Genomic DNA, 21565 nt, shown 5'->3' with positions numbered 1-21565 from the left:
GAAGCGCGCGTCCGACAAAAGCTGCGGGAACCGCCACGCCGCCTTTGACGTCAGCAGGAGTGGCATTTGACTCCGCCCACTTCCACTCCCATAATGATGAAATACAGTAAAACCACGTAAATGCGACTTATTCAGCTGTTTAGCCGAGTTTAGAATGACCTGAAAGTCATATTTTTTCCCTTTTAAGATTACAATGTGTCACCCCTTTCTTATTCCGTAAAGCACCTAGATCCACACTATGAGAGGTGCTTTATGAATAAATAAAATGAAATGAAAGAGACTCTTGTAACTCCTTATGCATTTAGATGGCGTGTGTTCAGATGTGTGCTATTTGCCACGATAAAAAAAGTGTGAATGTTATTACAAATGTTGACTGAAATCACCATGGTATCAAATCATGGTGATTAATCTACATTTATTTATGTAACAAATTTAAGACCCATATGTTGCAGGTTTGATAAACGTCAATTTTTAGACTAAACCTTGCTTTAATCTAGAAATGTTCCAACATGCAAATCAGCAAAGCTATCTTTGCCGCAGTCCTTCAGCCATGAGGTCAGAAAACAGGGTCAGCTGCAGACTCTGGAGCTCCTGCCAGAGATTCAGCAACTTGTTTAAGGCCTCTTCAGCAGAGTTCATGATTGCTGACACAGGGTTTTCATTTCCACCTCTCCCTTTTGCTTGTGATATCTCTTTATATCTATATCTATATCTATATCTATATCTATATCTATATATTTATGTATATTTGTATATACTTTATATGTGTGTGTGTGTGTGTGTTTTACATGCTATGAATGCCCCCTTGATCATTGATCAGTTTATGTACATACTATGGTGTGAAATATCTTTACTCTATCCCTCTGTCAAACAGTAAGACTTTCCTCTATGATAGTGAAGCACCACAGTCTAAGACCTTTGATAACCATTAAGAAGGAACATCCGGGCTCAGCATTGTCCGCCACTTGACTCACCCATTCACCCCCCAAGACTAAATAGAGCTTACAACTACCTCAGTACGTCAGTAATTAGATTAGGGGATGAGAATTAGTTCAGTACCAAAGTGTCAGCCAGCCTTTGGAGCTTCATGGTGCCTTTCCACCGTCAAGTGTTAATGAATGTGTGGGCAAAGACACTGTTATAAATTCGGGGTCATGTGACTGCAGCCAACATGGGGACCAGACATGATAAAAATGTTTGTTATCCTTGGCATATTCAGAGTCTGGATTGAAATCTGAGTCACAGGATTTCCCCTCGTTAGGCTCCATTAGGTGTGTTTACGTGTGTGTGTGTGTGTGTGTGTGTGCGTGCAATGCAACTTGGTGAGAGCAGCACAAAACACCAACAACCCAAAAAAGCACACTGACTGTACCACAGTCAGACAAAGCCGCGGGGGATGACATTCCAATCAAGGTGAAAGTATTCATTGCCGGCTCACGTTCAAGAAAGTGAGTGGCTGGTTGCCAACAAAAGGGTACCTGCATCATATTTCACCTCTAATAAAAGCCTGAACCGTCTTGGAAACCAACCAGCGTTAAGGTCATATTGCCAAGGATGTTTTAAAATCAGCTATTTCAGATTGATGCACAGCATCAGCATATACGCATCACCTTATCTACAAATTTGAGGTGACTGCCAAATATATTGATGAGCAGAGTCCAGGATGCTAACATAGGTTTCCTCACATGAGGGACTCCATCACCGCTGAGTTTGTCCTTTCTGTACCGTTAAGTTGTCTCTCTTAAACATTCCATTGATGTTCTGCAGAAGCATAGAGGTGAGGTCAATCTCTTGGCAAGCAGTCTTATCTACTCAGCTGTGTTAGAGGGCATGGGCAGAAACGGTGATAGATCACAGCCGATGTGTGACTTATCCTTTTCTTAAGCACGTTTGTTTTTCAGGAAGTGGCCTTAGTAGGGTTGAAAAGAGTTGACAACTGAAAAAAACAGACTCATGCTGAATTGGCATCCAGCTTATTGTCGCCAATACTCCTGAGCACAGTAGGATTGATGGTGTAAGCTGAGAGTAGGTTCATAAAGGTGTACGGGGATAATTTAACAGCAACATCATGACATAAGTATTGCATAAGGATTGATTTAGTAGCACTTTTGAGATTGTTTTTAACTATGAAAAGTGCTCTACAAATAAAATGTATTATTATTATTATTATTATTTGATTGCGTCCAACTCCAGCACAAAACAAACAGACACAAACGCCTAACTGAGGCCACATGAAGGCACAGAAACTCTTCTGTTTGTTTGTGGTTAATGTCCGTCACAACTGCCAGTATTTCAACACGTACTGTGGACCTTTCTGGTTTTCAGACTGTATAAAGCGGATATAGCATTTGAACAGGCAAGTCATCCCCCTTATCTCCATGCTCAGCTTCTGCAGCAGTACACAGGACGAATGCTTCACGGCCAACATCACCAAATTGTAACTGAACAGGCTGTGATCTTCCATTCTTTAGCGTCACACACAAAATAATCGCAGGTGAATCATTAATATATAGTAAAATACATAAAATGTCTAGTCATCGTTGTGTGACAGCTGTTTTGCATGTATCTACTTCAAACACAAAGGACAACTCACATATTGATCTTACTGAGTAAACTTTGTATTTCTCTGCCCCGGGGATTGTTGACCCTTCATCGTTTCATTCCTCAGACATGTGTTCCGAGAGTGAGACGGACATTATGAATGTTTCAGCTGTCTGGGTCCAGCAGTCACATGTGGACAGAGCAGCTGTGCGGACAGGCTGGGAGGCAAGCAAAACAAAAATCTCCAACAGCGGAGAGAAACAATCTTGACCAAATCACTTTTGAGGTGTAATTTTGTGAGTGTTCTGTTCCATTTCAGGAATTTCAGTAGAACTGGTTTGTCTAGACTAAACTGGGCAAACCAGTTCTGTTACTTCCACTTAATCGCTTCTCCTCACACTAACACCTGAGGCACTGGAAAAGGAGAATGGTTCCACGTTAGCGCAGTTACATAGTCCTCTGATAAGGGAATGATAAACTGGAACTGGTATGATGTTAACCTTCTCATGACATCACAGCGACCTTGATCAAACAGAGGCAGAGAGATTATGGTCTACTTTTCAAAGAGCCCCAGCACTAAGGTGGAGAGAGTAATAGGCCTTTTTGGTATTCGTGGAAGAGAAATGGTTCCCTTTTTTTATGGCCCTTGAAGTCAGAATGATAACTCACAAATGTGTTAATTAGAGGCACCAGACCTTAGAGAAACAGTTCCATACTGTTTCTACCTGTAACACAAATATGATCTGATCAGGACTTGTGTGGTTGAGTTCAAGGGGACTGCACTCAACTTATCTTCTACTCAAACATTATGTGTACGCCTCAGGACTGGTCTAGTCTAACGACAAAGAGTATCTGGAGCGACCAGACATGCAAAGAGGTTGGAGACATAATTTAGCTAGGAACGATGGAATTCATTTTGCTGCTGTCACTCAGTCTCTCATAAGCACACTGTCATTATGTCATTATATATTGCCAAACAAATACAATGCAGATGAATAATTTCTAATATAACTTCAACCTTTAAATGTTTCTCTGAGATATATGTTCTAGCCTCATAATGCCAATAATGTGACCTCTCAGCTCCAGCAGAAACTTTGTGAGAGACAGCAAACTGTTAACAGTGAGCGAGCAAACAACACAGAAAACAACACACACTCACTGTACTCATACGCCCACACAGATCTTTTCCACAGAACTATGACAGGTTGTCCTCCAGTCTAGGGAACACAATGGACCAGTTTTGTGTCGTGTGGAAGCACACAAAAGTCCTCTCATACTTAATAGTGCCAGATCCTCTCACTTTTCAACCCTCCACCCTTCTGTCTGTTCCCCATGCAGGAAGTGGGTCAGTCTGGATTGGAGCTACACGTGTGGCGTCGCATGGACATACACGCCACACACGTGTACTTGCATTTGTCAGAATAAAACAAAATGCTTAATACGCTTAATACACAGTAAGTGCTTCACTCTGCTTTTTGCGTGTTCTCTACGCTTGTGCAGGCGTTTGATTTGTTGCCAAGAGACTCTACATGCCTCTTCAGACATTTACATACAGCCGTCAGGCATGTGCCACAATGACAAACTCACCTACTACTCACTACAGACTGTATTCCTCAGATGCGTGAGTACAGTAAATGTGACATTCCCAAAAATCCCCACATCATTTTAACAATATAATGAATTTCTCAGTTTTAACCAATGTGTTTGTTTCATAAATCACATGATAACTGCTAACACAACAGGGGAAAACAGAGAGAGTAGTTAACACACTTTTCTTGCCTTTTCTCATCACTTTTAGGATTTTCTGTTGAAATGTCAGCAATCACATTTTGACCTTCAGCACCCCGGCCTCCTTTGTGAGGGAGAACATAGATAAACCAGAGAGGATCTGTGCCTGGGCCAAGTCAATAGGATCAATAGCTTTGATAGATACTGTACCTGTTAAGAGCCAAAGATGAACTTTGTAACTTTGGATTGCCAGTATGTCATCATTGCTCTATCTCTGTATGATGTCTGAAGTATGATGACATCACTTTGTTAGTTTGAGATCATCAACGTTGTTTATTTAATTAGCTGATAAAGTCTGATATTGTTGCGACATTTGATCGCACATTAGAACATCCATTTGAATTTGTAATTTTGTGTTTTCGAATTAAATATAAACGAAAGTGAGCTTGTGTAGTTGTGAGAGAGAGAAGAAAGAAATGTTGACTGGGACCTATGGAATGCTCTTCCAACAAGTGGCACACCTATGCTGAAGAGGAAGAAAGATGAGCCTCTAATATCACTCAACGATTTCTTGTTAAGTGTGCCACTGCATTGCCAAGACTGTTGTCAAACCCTGTATGTGCAAATGTTTAATCATTAAATCACACACGCTGGTGAGGTCACATGAAACCAGATTTCAACATGCAAATATGTGGACACACACGTGACCAAGTGATTTGTTTCAGACAATTACATTAGAAGGGCTCTGTTCCATTTGCTATCTCTGTTTCAAACCTGATTCAGCTCTGTACTTTTCAATCAAATCCCCATTCTTTGTCCTGCATTGCATCATTTATCTGAGGCAAACTGTCAGCATTGTTCAAAGTAGAAGTAGGAGGAGGAAATGAAATGTGTGCGCAACACTAAGCCTGAAGTACTGAAAATTCACTGGAACGTCAGATGAGTTGTTTTCAAACTCTGCCAACCTTCTGTCTGTAACACTGACCAATCAGACGCCGTCTCTCACTCTCACGCTCTCCTCTCTTATCCGTACTGCTATTAATACAGGATTACCTCATCTGAACTGGCACAGCCACGTGTGTGTTACACAGGAGCCATCATTTCATAAAAATTTTAAACCCAAAGTCAACACCAGAGGAGCAAAGGCAACATGTCAGAATTGGAATTGCAGATCAGAACATGACAACAGCCTGCTTGCATAACAGAGAGAAAAATGTGGCAGCCTCTCTTAATGGAAGCTTTAATAAAACACACACACACACTTGTTAATTTCTTTTAAAATTTCAGATGTTAGATGGTTGTGTCTCCTGTTTAATGCTCTCTGTTATGTTGTCGTGCTTGGGCTCTGTGTGCCTGTCGTCTGTTCATCCTTTGCTGTTTAATTCCTACGTGGTTTTTACTCCTAATGAGCATCTTAGTATCTCACAGACTCATCTGGGCATCCATGGAGACAGTGGGGATGCTGAGGTGAGCTGTAAAGCCAGACCTAATGAGTTGTGTACCAACGGCCAGCTATTAATGAACTGCTTAGCACTGTGTATCCCCTTTTGCGTAATGATAACACATTTGCTTTGTGAGCTGTTGACAATGACAGACAAAATTGGACAAAAGTAGACATCATTCTTTTCAGCCAACACATCAAATTAATGATCTGCTTCATGATTTCTGATGATGATGATTTCTCTCCCTTTTTTGGTGTTGCTTCCCCACCTGTGTCTCAGCCCATGATGTGTTTTGCACATGAGATCATCATACAAGCAAGACTGATGTCATATGAGTCTCCATGGTTACATGGCCTTGTCGTTTCAATACGTCTTTGCAGGCTGTGGTTGGTTGCCGTCGTTCTTGTTTGTTATTTCTTTGCCTTTATTTATATGTGCATCATACATCCTTGCTCTCTTCATTGTTTGTGTTCTCTTCATTTTCAATATGTATGAAATCTCAATAATTGTGTCATAACTGGATGATCATTGTAATGCCAGATGGTTTCTTTAATAAAAAATATTCAGCAACAATGAACAATCTTGTCACCAGCTGGTTAGGTGTGTCTGAAGGCTACATAAACATGCGTCAATCGACTGAGAAAAGGACATGTGGCCTTTTAATAACCTGTGTACATCAAAGATACACTGACATGAGAGTCTGAAGAAACCGACTCCAACTGATCCAAATATTTATCTCTATGTCTTAAGTGTTATCACATTGTTGATTATCCTCAAAGAAACCATGAAGTTATTGGGCTTCATTTTGTTACATTACATTACATTACGAGCATTTGGCAGACGCTTTTATCCAAAGCGACTTACATTACATTACCACCCTACGCAGAGGGGGGAGCAATTGAGGGTTCGGTGCCTTGCTCAGGGGCACCTTGGCAGGGACTCGAACCATATGCAATATATGGAAGGTTCTAAAGTTGTTCCATTAATTATTCCTGAACAGGACCTGTGAGGAACAATACATTTTTGATTCTGTGGGGAAAAAAAGTAGAGCATCAGCCACTTTCTGACATTTGAGTCAATGATGATGCTCAACTCAAGAATCTATCAAAGGGAATTTCCCAGGACTTGAGTCAGTCGCTTCTAGAGAAAACCAGCAACCTGAGGTCAAACTACATATTGTCTCTGATTCTAGGTCAAACTTCACACACACGCACACACACACACGCACACACACGCACGCGCGCGCACGCGCACGCACACGCACACACACACACACACACACACACACACACACACACACACACACACAGCGGCTCGTAATTATGAGACATTGCCTTAAACCTGTTTAACTTTTAAACAAAGTTTTTATTATCACTGTGACCCGTAATCCAGTTATGAACGGTCAACCCAACAACACCAGTGGTCTAGTTCAAGCCTCTGGTAGAAAATCATTTGATATAGAAAGATTCCATCTCATCACCTCAGCTGTCTGATTTGTAAACTTTATCCATGTAGCTGGTGTTTGCATTAATGTCCTTTCTATGGCAGCAGCTTAGTATGACAACACAATCATGTAGTACAGCAGGGCAGTCTGACCTACATTCGCTACTATATTACTTCCCAGAGGTCGACCACAGGTTGCTTTTTTTTTTGCCTAACTCGTTCAACGCTTCCTGTTTCTGTTCAGCAGTGCTGTATGTCTGCATTCTTTTGTGATTACCTTATGAACATTGTCACTCATTGGCTTTTTATCTTATGCCAGCAGTCGTGCTCTCTATTATCACAGTTGTCCCCTGTGTGTTTTGTTATGGGAGGCAGTAGCCTAGTGGGTAGAGCTTCTGCTTGGGAACCTAAGGCTGGCCGGTTCGAGCCCCTGCCGAGGTGCCCCTGAGCAAGGCACTGAACCCTCAATTGCTCCCCCCTCTGCGAAGGGTGGTATGTAATGTAAGTCGCTTTGGATAAAAGCGTCTGCCAAAATGACTGTAATGTAATGTTATGGCACCAAAAAGTAAACGTCTGCCAAGGTGGAGCGAAAATATTTATCAGACAATTCTGGGTCACAAGATAGAAAGAGGTTGTCTCTATGCTCTGTATAACCTAGAATGTGACAATAAGGGATCATGGAAAAGGTTGTGTGAATCATGCCTAAATAATTATAATTACATAGTTACATCTTCCATTAAAAGCAAATGGAATGAGGAGAACAGTGACTCAGATGCAATTATGAAACTGTGATCATAGCTGCCTCTTAAAATGAATTTGCAGCCTTGTTTATATACATATTAATGATGCATGTCTTAAAAACAGTTCCGTGTTGCTACTTTGTTCCATTGTTACGTTGTATTCTTAGAGCCACGTTCTAGCAGTGCAGAGGGTGTTGATGTTTTGACCACGATCGTCTGTTTTGGCTCAAAACAGTCACGTACTTCCATGATTCCTTTCCTTGACCTTCCTGAAGGTCTTGTCACATTATTTTTATGTTCAACAGAGTGAAGTCACGTAAACGTCGGGTCTGCAAGATGGAGGAGTAGAGGTCCGCTTGAACTATTCATTTTTAAGTGGGTATATTAAGTAGTATTTGGGTTTTTCCATTGCAGGTTGAATGTATTTTTGGTATAAAAGAAGCAAACAAAAACAGCACGTTGTGCTTTGGCTCAGCTAAAATGGAACTTTCTGACCTCGGGTTGTGTAACAGATGCAGCATTGATGACTGCAGCCCACAGAGTCGGCAACACAGCTGTCCGGCCTCAAACGCCTGTTCCCTTTTAGAGAGGGTGTTTGGGTAAATCAACTGAAATGATTTAGAACAGGCAAAACAACGTCCTGCTAGTTTGATCCAAACCACACAAGGGAACATTGACTCTCACAAACTTCATCTGTCAGTCTGCCCAGTCGCTGAATCAGTGGCTTGGGTCACGAGAATTGAATTGCTTGGCTGGTTGAAAAGGTTTTTTATTTTGACAAAAGCAAACTAGGATTAACGTTTGTGTTTCTCTCTCTAGATAGATAGATAGAAGTGTGTCACCTCTGCTCCACTGACACACACACACACAAACAAACACACACAGGCACGCACGCGCGCGCACACACACACACACACACACACACACACACACACACACACACACACACACACACACACACACTGAACACATGCGAACACATGACTCACATGGTCAATGAAGCATGCAGTGACCTTGTCCACATTTCTTCTGTTGTGTATAAATCTGTCCACTGCATCACTGTGTTACCATGGTGAGGAACATTAGTAACCTGAAAGCTGCATGTGACACTGAGGTGGAGCAGATTGGAATAAGACACAATGCACTTTTGTTGACATCGGTATGATGTGACATTACATTACATAAACACAAGCACATGAAGAGCACATGTTGAATAAAGACTAAACATCACACACTGCAGGAAGGACTGGAGATCTTACACATTTTGCATTTCCACATCCATACAGATTACAGAGATATTTCGGTTTAAACATAAAAGCTATTTCGAGCTCCATCAAAGACCAATGTATTCGTTTTCTGTTAACTTTATGGCTGATTTTAGACATAATGTTCACAACTGACCAAAGTCCATTCGAGTTAATGGTTTCCTCAAAGAAAATTACTCAAACGCAATTTGAATTCCAGCCTAAAACTCATTAACAGTGTGCTGTTCACGTTTAAATTCTATCAATAACATTGAAATAAAGAATGAAGCTTGAAGTGTTGAAAAATGTCTGAATGGTTTCTGCTCCTGAATGAATAAAGAAGTTACAAGCAGTTTGAGTGACAGGTCAAATCCTTCGAAGCGGGTGCTTGTATATAAACAACAAGTGCAGCCAATTCAGCAGAGACACAGAGCTCAGTCAGTGTGAAGGGAGAAAATGCCTGAAAACCACAAGTTGAATAGGCTCTCACGCAAGAACCTTCAGTCTTATCTTATACGGATTGATTCTCAGTAAAGCATCACAAAGACATACACAGTTCCTTGATGTTTCCCTTTGGCACTGAACACAACTACTTATCTCCAACAACACTGGTATAAACAACCCGACTATACAGGTTATTATCCAAGTCACTGTCTCCTTGTCTCCTCATAAGTCGACAACTTTTTCCTCTTCTTTCTGTATTAAAAAACTAACTCCAAAATGTCCCATAACTGTATGCTTATTGTCATGTCAAATTCTTTCTTCCATAAAAATATACAAAAACAAAAAGAATGCTGTATGGGCCAAAAAGGCCAGAAATAAAGAAAACACTTAGATGCCTGAAAGTATGAAGAAGTGAAAAGGACTTAAAGTGCCTCAATGACATTTGAAAGAGATTTGAATTGGTTTTAATGGGGACTTCTCAGCTGAACAATGCTGAAGAATTCGGAACATATGAAAGAAATGAACACTAAAAGTCACAGCAATTATCTCCTGAATATTCAGAACATTTTAATTGAAAGCAACCACTTTGTCACATAGCTTCGGTGCTTCTGTTTGTCACTGAACTATGCCAGACACATGTCTCTGTGAGGCATGTGAGGCATGTGAGTCCAATTTGTCATAACAATTATTTTCTTGACAGGTTAATATGATGGGGGTGACATGTATGAGCTCGCCTTTCTTTTCCCACACACATGTAGCTGTGTTTTGCATGAATCACCCTCATGAGACTCCCATAGACAGACAGACAGATATCCAAACACGAGGCGTAAAGGCGTTTGAATACAGATATATTGCATGCTTGAAAGGGTGTTTGTGCTCAAGGGCCGCTTGTGGCTACTTTGAAGGCCTATTTCACTTTATGACCAGCAGTGAAGTTCTTATAAACACCTACAGAGCTGAAATAACAAACCTGTAAACTTGAAAAAAGTGTTTCTGCCTGATTGTAACAGTCACTATGTCCTGTGAACGTGCAGACTCTGCATTTTCTTCTATTTTCTGTCTTACATAAACATCCACGGTTCAGCTTCCTCATGGACACGGGAAGTGAGAACGACTGATGAAACTCGGGAGTGGTCATGGGTGCATTATGTCTGCTCCATGCACACACATACAGCACATGCAAAGTAGTACTAATGTTTACAAAAACAGGCAGAGCGTTCCACTGCCAGGCCTGATTCGAATGTCAATACACCAAATAAATAAATAAATAATTCTAAAATACCTGTTCATTACAATACATACAAAATCTAGGTAGCTGTCCTTGAGCTGAACTTCTGCATTTAGAATCTTTGTGACAGTAAAATGGGTTTCTCAAGCTTTTGGGGAGCATGTGGTTCAATTCTGTTTGTACAATTTAATAATATAGATAACAAATGTCCTCCAAGTGATGAGAACACATAGGTGGGCTGTTATTATATGCAGAAAATCCACCATGTTTGTAGCTGCAGCTGCTCAAGGGTGCTGCTCAATATTGTGAGAAAACGGTGATGGGATGAGATACAGTCTTCTTTCCCATACGATTCCCACACATGTGTGTATCTCAATTTTGTTTTGTGTGGATGTGTTTTGCGGCTGCAGATACTTGAGAGGGAAACGAGGAGGAACTCAAACAGGCTGATAAAGAGGCGAGATGCTTTTATTGCATAATCCACTCACTTATCTTGTGTGTAGACATTTGAATACTTCCCTTCCTTCAGTTCCCCACCAGCTTACACTCCTCTACTCACAGCCCTGCTCACTCGCCGTAGTCTATCCATCCCTTTATAACGTCATGATTTATGCCACATCAAGTCATTTGTCATTTCTGGCCCGTTGGTCAATAACAACCAGTACATCCATCATGCAGCATCCCACTGGTCCTCCAATCCTCCACATAGAAACTCTCTGTCATACACGCATGGTTAGATTGAGAAGAGGAAGGAAAACATTGAAGAGAGGCGTGTCCCTGTCCTCGCGTGCTGATTGGTCTGTTCTTGGTGCGTAGCAAAGTAGGGGGAAGGGTTAGTTGTTGATCAGACTGGAAGAATCATCTAACTGACCTAAATTCCCCTCCTGAGCTGTAAAGATGTAGTCAGTTTCATATCCTCTTCACAATCTCGGAATAACTGTACAATCCATTTCTGCTGCAGGAAGTGTGTGTGAATGTTGGACATTTTATTTACCCAAATAGCTGTTGCTTTTAGAATTAGATTTTTGAATACAGTATACAAACTACACCACATTGTTATGTATTTTGGTAGAGTGACAATCAAATAAAATGGTGATATTTTGTGGGCTGCGAAGGTTTTGAACGAATCAGATTCTATCGGTCAGAGGTGTTCAGTTGTCGTGGCCGAGTGGTTTCTAGTCCATCTCCTTAAGGCGATGGACCAGAAATCCATTGGGCTCTCCCCGCGCAGGTTCGAATCCTGCTGACAACGTTGAACTATTTTGGGGGCTGCTATAGCTAAGTCCATAGGGGACTCGATTAAGGTACCACCAGGTCGCCGGTCGGAGACCCTACATGGACCGGCAGCTGGCATATGAAGACTTACTAGTTTGCTCCTGGGCACTGCTGGGGTGCCCTTGAGCAAGGCAGAGACACTCTACACTCAATTTATAAAGAGAACCATCAGGATGTAATGTGGATTTTCACAAATTCTGCAAAAAGTGTTTTTTTTCTTTGTGTAGTTACGTACTGTAGCTTTAAGCACATAAAGGAGGGGATAGAGACAAACAGGTGCATTATCCATATGTGTAAGAGTCATCAGGGGTTACTGCCGTTCACCCACCTTATGCTAGGTAAACTACAATCTGGCTCTCTCACCCTCCTGCTCACACAAACACACACACACACACACACACACACACACACACACACACACACGTACACACGTGATTCTGGCAACGTCTGGGCTCCCGGTGCGCTGCAAACAAAGCACGGATGAGTGCTAAATTACGAGAGCAGCATTATCAGGGGCTGAGCAAGGAGGAATGAGACAACTGAAGGCGATAGATGGAGGGATAAAAATAGCAAAGACATGAAGTCATCTTTTCATCTCTGGCGTTTGCGTGGGTGAAACTGGATGAGAGGAGAGAGAGGATGATTGTTTATGTGTAATGCTGGTATTCGCGTGGTTACCCTCATATATACTGTACACTGTGCGTTTATGAAAGCCAGAGACCCAGAGAGGGAGGGAGAGATAAAAAGAGAGAATGGAGGGGGATTACAAAGGGTCAGCAGGGAGCTTCATTGGCCAGATGAGCTGTGTTCACTACAAAAGGGGGACAAGACCCAGCCTAAATCCTGGGATTAGGTCTGTTAGGCGGCAGAACCACAGGCCTCTGGGCAGGCTTTGTGCTCGGTTTACTCCATGGACGGAGCCTATGTGTCATGCATGTGTTGTTTAGGTGACAGACGAGCTCGTGTTTGTGCTGCCGTCATGCTCGAGCCACCCTGTGAGGCTGCACGCAGCAGAGGCCTGTAATTTGCACTTTGCCAGCTAAGGAAAAGTACATCGAAGAGAGAGAGCAAGAGAGAGAGCAAGAGAGAGAGAGAGAGAGAGAGAGAGAGAGAGAGAGAGAGACAGAGAGAGAGAGAGATTCAGTGCAAGAGAGAGAGAGAGTCATGTGGTTGACGAGGCTTATACAAATGGTGCCTGCAAATGCGCTGACTCCAAACTAAACAAACAAATCCAAAGCAGCACACACTTCCAGAAAGACACACATACACACACACACACATACACACACAAACACAGATGACAGTCTTTCTCCAATCCTGGGTGTTTTCTCTTTAGGAACAAGTGAGTGAAAAGAAGAGACAGAAAGACGAAGAGGATGGGCAGTGTAACACATTTTATCAATATATTTATTAAGAATTATAGCATAGCATAGCAATCAGAATAAATGAGTGTAGAGAAGGGAGGGATGGATGGAAACTCTTCTTCTGTCTTTATTTTGCAACTAATAACCCCAACCCAACCTAATCAGTAGAAGTTGCACAATTTAATATATAGGGATCTGAAAACACTGAGTGCTCAAAAAAACTATACCTCAAAAAGCTGGAAGCTCCTGCAGCAGTGTGATGCTATGCCGTTACATGCCTGGTGTTCTCCTCTTCCTTGCCTGTAAACTAATGAAATCCTGAGGGATAGTGAAGCCACCCACTGTTCTTCTTCTGTCTCCCTATTTTTGTCACATTGCAAAGGGGCTCTATAGGTACAGCACATAGTGTGCACTTAGACTAAACCTTCCACATACAATTGTCATTGTCAGTTACTGAAGAAATGTTTCAGCAGCAGTGGATTCATATGTACAGTAAAAGGAACACAATCATTAGTTTACTGTGGTCTGTAATAAAGTGTTCTAGTGAAAGTGAAGCTCTTGGAAGTTGAGGGCAGTTATGCAATGGAAAAGGAAGTTATGCAATTATACTTTTGGGATGACCGGGTGGTTTGGTTTGGACAGGTTTGGTAACCCTTTGTATCGGTTCCCTTAAATGTGTGTGTGTTCCTGCCAAGGCACAAACACACCACATCTGTCATGTACCAACCGGTTGCAAGGCATTGTACTCCCCTCCCCCGCGCCCACTCTCTGTAGAGGAAAAACCTGAAATGTTGATGTCGTGTTTTCCATACACACCTGTTTCTGGCATTATCATCTTTCTAATGAGCGATGGGAAAGTTTGTGCTCTGACTGTCAAAGCAGATGAGCTGGCCTCCAGTTTCACATGGTTTCATGATGAGAGACAGTGATTGAGCTGTGAATGAGAGGCACGTCTCCTTCTGAATGTGCTGGAGTGGCACATATTTAATAAGTCACCCCTATGACATGACAAAGGAGACATCTGAATCACCCTGTTTAGTGTGCACCTGTATGTTGAGTCAGAGTGGACAAACTGGCACACAAAGCTCTATGAGTAAGAGGTGAAAACACACCTAGTGAGGTACATTAATAACTGGGTTCAGCACGTAATTGAGATGAGTGATGCAACCAGATAAACAGATTAACTTCATCATCCTGTTTAGGAGCTGCAAATGTGTCCTTTCAAATGGACACATTTGAAAGGACACATGTTGTGTATGATACAGAGACAATCATCTTACGGCTCCTCGCACTCGTATTCCATCCACCACATACGCCAAACACAACATTGACATTAGATTGGTGTGAGGATTGGTCCGGATGTGTGTTAACGATCTCTTCATTGTGTTCCTGTATGAGCTTGTTGAAATAGGTTATCTGCCACTTCTCTTATTTCCCCTGGCGTAAGACAAATGTGTTTGTTGCGTAATCGCTGCGTGCATGCTCAGTTTACCACGGTGAATTTACACAAAAGCTTTAGTGTCCCTATTTGTTTAGCATGCAAAATTCCTCTTCCTCCTCGTCATCTCCTGCTCCCTTCCTTCATCATTTGATTGCATGTTGGTTTGTGAGGTTTGGGCTCTTATTTGAATGTTTCCATGTGGTGTTTACATCCACACCTCCAAGTACAGACGTGGACAGCCAACACTTGATCCCTTGAAGATTACAGTTCTCACAGTTTATTAAGTTGATATCTCTTCAACATTCTCTATCTTTTTTTGCTCATATCATCTTCCATACTGAAAACTGTAAAAACTCATATTATTTCAATCTATTCCTGACCTGAATGCACTACTTTTGTGTTTTGTGAGCCATTACAATGAAGCAGCAGTGGTGGAACAGTTCCCTCTAGTGCCACTATATGCAAGCTGCAAGCTGTGCACTCCTGCTCTCAGCACGTACGCCAAGTATTTTTTGAAAACAACAATCCCATCACCTCATTTGACATGGAAGTAACAGGATATGCAACAATTAAGTGGAGACTGTGAAGTAATTGTAGGTCAAATGAGTTGAGGTGTTTCCAAACTCCAACAGTACTCAGGAAGTTGTTGTTTATTCATAATCAGTGAATGATTCTCTTCTCTTCTCTTACAGGAATCACTTCTATGGGAATCCTTTCACTCGGCTCTACAGGAATGACATCATGGAATGCTGAAACAATAAGTGTCCGGTTTTGATTCAGACCAGGATTCCTGAAAAATTGGGGAAATTACTAGGTTCTATTGGACTAAAGATGCAGCGGATGAACAATTTTAGCTGAAACAATACAGAATATTGTTGCTTCGTACAGAGCCACAAGCTTATTTTAGAGCATATATTGTATTAAACTTTACATTTTAATGTATTTCTGACCTTTTTTGCCTCCTCATTTGTGTTTTGTTTACTTTTTTGACTGATCATTTTTTGTTTTCTTGTTGATAGAATTTTACATTTTCATCTTTAAGAAGTTTAATTAATAAAATAAGTTTATCACACCAAGGCAGCTTAACGAGCCTGCGGTTGCTTTTCCCCCCAGACAAGAAATTAAAACTTTCTCAATGGAAACAAACACGAACAAACACAAAACTGGGACATTTTCACAACAAACGTGCAAAGTGCAGTGACATCTTATGGCCTCTAGATGGCAATATAGATATCCAGGTGACTGCGAGCTGCCTTCTGGTTGCTCTCTTCTTCTGCTATAGAAGTTTGGCGGTTCAGAACTTCCACTTTAAATGCAACAAAAGCAGCTCGTTAAGCATTATTTGTCCTTTCTAAAGATGCATGTAAGCAATTATGCACAAGTCTTTCTCAACAAAACTGTTAAAAGTACAACTTAAAGACTTCTAACAAGTAAATACAAGCACATTCGTGTTTTCGGTGATGGTCAATATTGATAATAGGTTTTATAGGATGTGTGTCGCTCAGTAAAGACCGCGTGTGGAGCTGCGGTGTGATCACAGTTTGGTGTTTACACACGGGGTTCCTCTAAGTCCCCACAAAACATCTCGTCCAATCAGAGCCCTACTGCTCTGCATGGGCTAGTTAGCGTCTTGGAGGCTCTGTGCCCAGCTGAGAGGTGGTCTTTGTATGACAGAGCTGCACCAGGAGCTCCTGACTCTGCAGATCCTTCACTGCACACACACACACACACACACACACACACACACACACAGAGGTGCTGAGCTGCGAGCGCTTCAGAGAGCCCGAGGAGAAGAGGCGAGAAGCTGCGAACTTGAAAGCGCAGAAGCACCAAAAGGAGACTTCTTCTTCTTCTTCTTCTAATTCTTCTGATGCTGAGCCCTCTATAGTTTCTGTCCATTTTCCAGAGCCCGATGTCTCTGCCTTCATACCGAGATTCCCCCTGAGCTCCCGACTGCCGAGCTCAAGATACCCGAGAACTTTATTGGAGAAGGAGCCTGCAGGGATCTGAGATGGGTGCCCGCTTTGTGTGGCTCTCTCTGGCGCTGTCCGCGGCGCTCTCCCCCGGTAGCGGGCAGGACGCGGGGCCCGGGGCCTCCGGGGAGGAGATCCCGGAGGGCGCGTCCACCCTGGCGTTCGTCTTTGATGTGACCGGCTCCATGTACGACGACCTGGTCCAGGTCATCGAGGGCGCATCCAAGATCCTGGAAACGTCCCTGAGCAGACCGAAGAGACCCCTCTATAACTTCGCCCTGGTCCCCTTCCACGACCCAGGTAACGCTGCCAACATATGACACCTTAGTAAACAACATTCCTCTTTTCTTTGCTGTTGCGTAAAGTGTTTGCAGTATTTTGCACCTTTGAAATCAGTTTGAGTCGCTTTGAAAACAAAAGCACACAGAAAAGTGAGAAATGTGATAGTTTGCTCACAATCCGCCCTTTGAATGCCTAATGTCCCTCACACCTCCATTCCGAGGGTCTCTGGGGGACTTTGTCTCCGCGCACAGATGTTCAGCCTGGCGGTCACTATCATTAGCATTCCGCTCGGGTTAGTGGATGGAAACGCAGCTTGATGGTTATCATCACACTCTCCGGTGCTCTCTCATACCCTACAACTAATGCTGCTAAACTATATCACCGGGTTATTTGGAACAATTACGGTAGCTGTAGGGTGGAGGCATAGAACAATGGGGACTTCTAGGTAGTGTGTGTGTGTGTGTGTGTGTGTGTGTGTCATCCCAGTTATGATGTGACTGGTGACCTGCAGTATTTCTTTCATTCTTCAGGTAATAACAGTCTTGTTTACCCTCACAGCCCCGGAAATATCAGCAAATGTCTGCCAGCTTCTTATTGTTTTGCTGGGTGTATTTTTCCAGATGGATGTGTGTTATTAAATGGCAGAGAGAGAGAGAGAGAGAGAGAGAGAGAGAGAGAGTGGAGTCTGGTTCTAAAGGCAAACCTCCAGGCCAGAAGGTATCCACAGGTGGAAAACTCTCCATCAACAACAGCTTGGAAGTGACTCTGAGTGTGTGTGTGTGTGTGTGTGTGTGTGTGTGTGTGTGTGTGTGTGTGTGTGTCTGCTGCAGGAGCTAGAAACACATCACCATTAAGATCATATTAAAGTAGTAGTTTAGGGGCGAGAGAGAGAGAGAGAGAGAGAATTGAAGGAAGTGGCATTCTTCTGTGCCCAGCTTTTCATTATAGCAAACAACCAAACCTCTCAAGACGTCCATAAAATCTTTTCCGTAGGCACATAAAGTGTTTCTGTGGTGTTTTATGGCACCACAGATGTCAATGATGTCACTGTAATGCTTCTATAATACAGCAGCTATAGGCTTTCACTTCATCATGCTTGAATTTTGGAATCTTAACCTGAATAAACTTGACAGCTTTAAGACTCAAAACCCAATGCGAGAGATCTGAAAGAGAAAGAGAGAGAGAGACAAAGAGATGGATAGCAGAAGTGCACTGAGCAGATCCCTATTCCAGATGTTTGCCTCTCGTCTGCTAAATTTCACCAGGACAGGAATTCTGATAAAGCACAATTTCTTCTGAGGTAGCTCCGGCCTTCAGCTCTGTACGTGGAAATCATAATTAAAGAGAGACATACGCCCGAGTGTAAGAAACGCTGAGGCCATTACTGTGTGGCCCCTGGAGAGAAAGTCAACCTCAGATCATTAGCAGCTGATAAAAGACCCGTCATGTGCTGCATCTTTGGCTTGAGTAGTGAAATAATACCATGATTATAGTCTGTATCCCCTCTAAAAGTGTAATCCTTTGCAAATGCTACCTTTGCCATGTGGTAATTACAGGATTTGCTCCTTTTCGGTAAACACAGGCTGCGGTGGCTTGATTGAGAGCCTCAACGTTTTGGCTTCACGTCTTTGTGTTTGGCCCTCTCTCACAACCGAGTGGCGTTCACTTGCTCCTTTAAATGTTTACGAGGATGTCAGAATGTGTTCTCCGAAACCCCCCCCCGGGGAATAGAGGAATGATTAGCACAGCACACTGCGAGCAAAAAAGGGGTAGCTGAACACTTCCACAAATGTTGTCCTGCCCCTCTTGCTCCCCCTTGCTCCCTCTTTTTTTTTTTCGCCCCTTAAACCCGGACCCTCGCAGAGACTCGCCTTTGTTTTTCTAGGGGGGTTTTATTTAGCGCTTCTTCCAGTTTGATGCCGGTCCACTTTCCCTGCTTTCCGCCCCGGCTGAGAGCGATAACGCAGGCCCTCCTGTTTGATTTGGCTTGCTTTTAAATGACAGCCAAGCGCTCCCTCTTTATTTACACTGCAATCTGACACAGTAAACATCGTAGCATGTGTGTGTGTGTGTGTGTGTGTGTGTAGGTCTTTGTGAGTTGGTTTCTGTGTCTGCTCGTCTGTGTGCGTGCGTGCGTGTGTGTGTGTGTGGCGAGTGTCAGGAGGCCGGCTGGATATTGGGGTCAGGCTTGTGTGGGAAGATCAGTCAGGAAGCCCCCCCCCCCCCCCCTCTTTCCTCCATCCTGCAGGGAGAGAAAGAAAGAAAGCAAGAGGATACTTCACAAGTCCTTTCAGCCAGGCACAGGGGTTTGTGTGTTTAGCACTACAGTCTGACCCCACTCCACTCGGTACAATAACACCGTCAAAGGAAGGTTGAACTGAGGCTCGCCTTTTCGATTAGCTGGTAATATTGAAAATGACTTTCACTTAATGAGAAGATCCAGTGTAAAACGCCGCCGTCCCTCAGGCCGTTCTAATAATAGCTGCGAACGCAAAAACAACAAACCAGGGAACAATGACAGAGATCTTTCATCGAGGAATCTGTCTTAGTCAAAGTGTTCCTCCTGAAAGTTCTGCCAGTACAAGTCAACAGTTGTAACACGAATAGACTCAAATCACGGAAGGTCACATCAAAATCAATTTGAGTCCACGCTGCTGCTTCCATTCCCAAGCCAGGAAATGGCGTCCTTCATCCCAGGAAAGTGTCATAACGTCACATTGAAGTGTTCTGATTACCTGCACCATGCCATAATTCGTGAGGAAAGCGCTCTCATGTGGAAGTTGACACGGAATCAGGAGTGTGTGTGTGTGTGTGTGTGTGTATACATTCGCAATTGTTTCCAATGTCCACTCAGAATTTACTTTGGCTTCTACTAACCTTACACACACAAACACACACACGATGGCACTTGTAAATGCTTCCTAGCTGTGAGAGAGTGTGTGTGTGTGTGTTTGTGTGTGTTTGTCTTGTATGTACTTGTGTCTTTGGGTTTAATTGGTTGTGGTTGAGGTTGGAGAGGCCAAAGTGTCTTTGGTCAGTAGGAGAGGAAGCGAGGATGGGGAAGAGCACAACGAAAGGAAAGATACAAGCCAAGCTCAAACTGTGACCTCAGAAATCCCCAAATGTCTAAACCCCTCAAATTATGTACAACAATCTGTTGGTGACGTCGGTTTGCATTCCACCACTACCACCCTACAGGCTAGGTCCATTATAAGATCTCTCACCTGGGAGGAGATACTTATAGTTATGAAAGAACTAGAACTTAAAGTTATGAAACTTTAAGCACAAGAAGTCACTGTGACTTTGGCAGTATGGACTCAAACAAAGTGGCGCTTCCAATGTTCAAGTATGTACACTATTTTGTATAGAAACAAATTAAAACAAAAGAGACTGGGTGGAGGACTTGTTTTTGTCACTTCCCCCTCTCATAGACCATCACTCATGGCATTCAAGATCCAGATCAGAAAGGTTTCTCTGGGACTGGAAAATTGGAGCTTGTGTTCAGACCGACAGCAGCAGTCACGCATAGAACCAAAAGGTACAGCATTGTTCTGTTAAAACACGATTGAAACCCAACCAAGAAGCCAAAACATAGCACAGCTGTTTGTACTTTCTTAGGCACGGTTGAAACAACTGAAACTGCAAAGTTATCACAGCTCCTAAGAGTAACATTAGTACAATGGTTTCAAGCCAGGATAGATGGGAGATCTAGCTGGTATGTGTACTTGCTAGTATTTGCTTGGTCCCCACATTGACAGTTGACGTCTTACTGTGTTGTGACGAATGTAGAGCCAGGATCAAAGTTTTGGCTAGTCATTGCTCTCTATACCATAGAATGACTGAGTAATACCTGCAAGATCACGTCAAGAATGTTGCACTCAAGGCTTTGACGTTCTCTGAAACAAATCCGTTCTACCGCTTGAGTCAACTATGTGCTTTATAGATTGGTTCCACTGGGTTGACAGGCTTCCTCGTTACCCCCTTTGCCTGCCAGTTATCTGTAGTTAGAAGGAGATGGACCAAAGCTGTGGGTGTGGAGCGATGAGCGGAGATGACGGGATAGCTTCTACCCCCTCCACATGATCAAAGACACTCATCTCCCTTTGTTGGTGCTGGTCGTTCTTTGCCATCCTCCCCTTTTCCCTTTGTTTTCTTTCTACTTTTTAGAGCTGCGCTTCTTCGGCTGAACCGACCCACCCGTGTGAGATTACAAGGAGCCTGCGTTTAAGTTGGACACAGTCAATAATGATGCTATTAGGCAGGAATGCCAAAAGGAAGAGATGAAGTACTCTGGAGAATTAGAGGAAGAGTGTGGAGTGTGGCAGACTACAATGTCTGTCTGTGTGTTTCATGTTCTATTAGCGCTGACCTGGAATATTAAAATGGCCTTTAATTTTTAGGAGTGTACATGCAGCTTCTG

The 21565-nt window shown here is 42.9% G+C and overlaps 1 protein-coding gene across 1 annotated transcript in view; it reads left to right on the top strand.

Annotated features, from left to right (window-relative positions):
• The first annotated feature begins 16565 nt into the window (after nt 1–16565).
• hmcn1 (hemicentin 1) overlaps nt 16566–21565 on the top strand; it is a 58945-nt gene continuing 53945 nt past the window's right edge. Inside the window, exon 1 of the mRNA XM_076151310.1 lies at nt 16566–17163. Within this exon, the coding sequence (XP_076007425.1) occupies nt 16902–17163 (262 nt within the window). The 5' untranslated portion in view covers nt 16566–16901. The remainder of the gene's footprint in view (nt 17164–21565) is intronic.

Source organism: Genypterus blacodes, unplaced genomic scaffold (assembly GCF_046128005.1).
Source record: "Genypterus blacodes isolate CSIRO-AG114 ecotype Tasmania unplaced genomic scaffold, CSIRO-AGI_Gbla_v1 ptg000054l_1, whole genome shotgun sequence".
NCBI lineage: Eukaryota > Metazoa > Chordata > Actinopteri > Ophidiiformes > Ophidiidae > Genypterus > Genypterus blacodes.
This window is presented reverse-complemented; position numbering and strand designations above follow the sequence as displayed.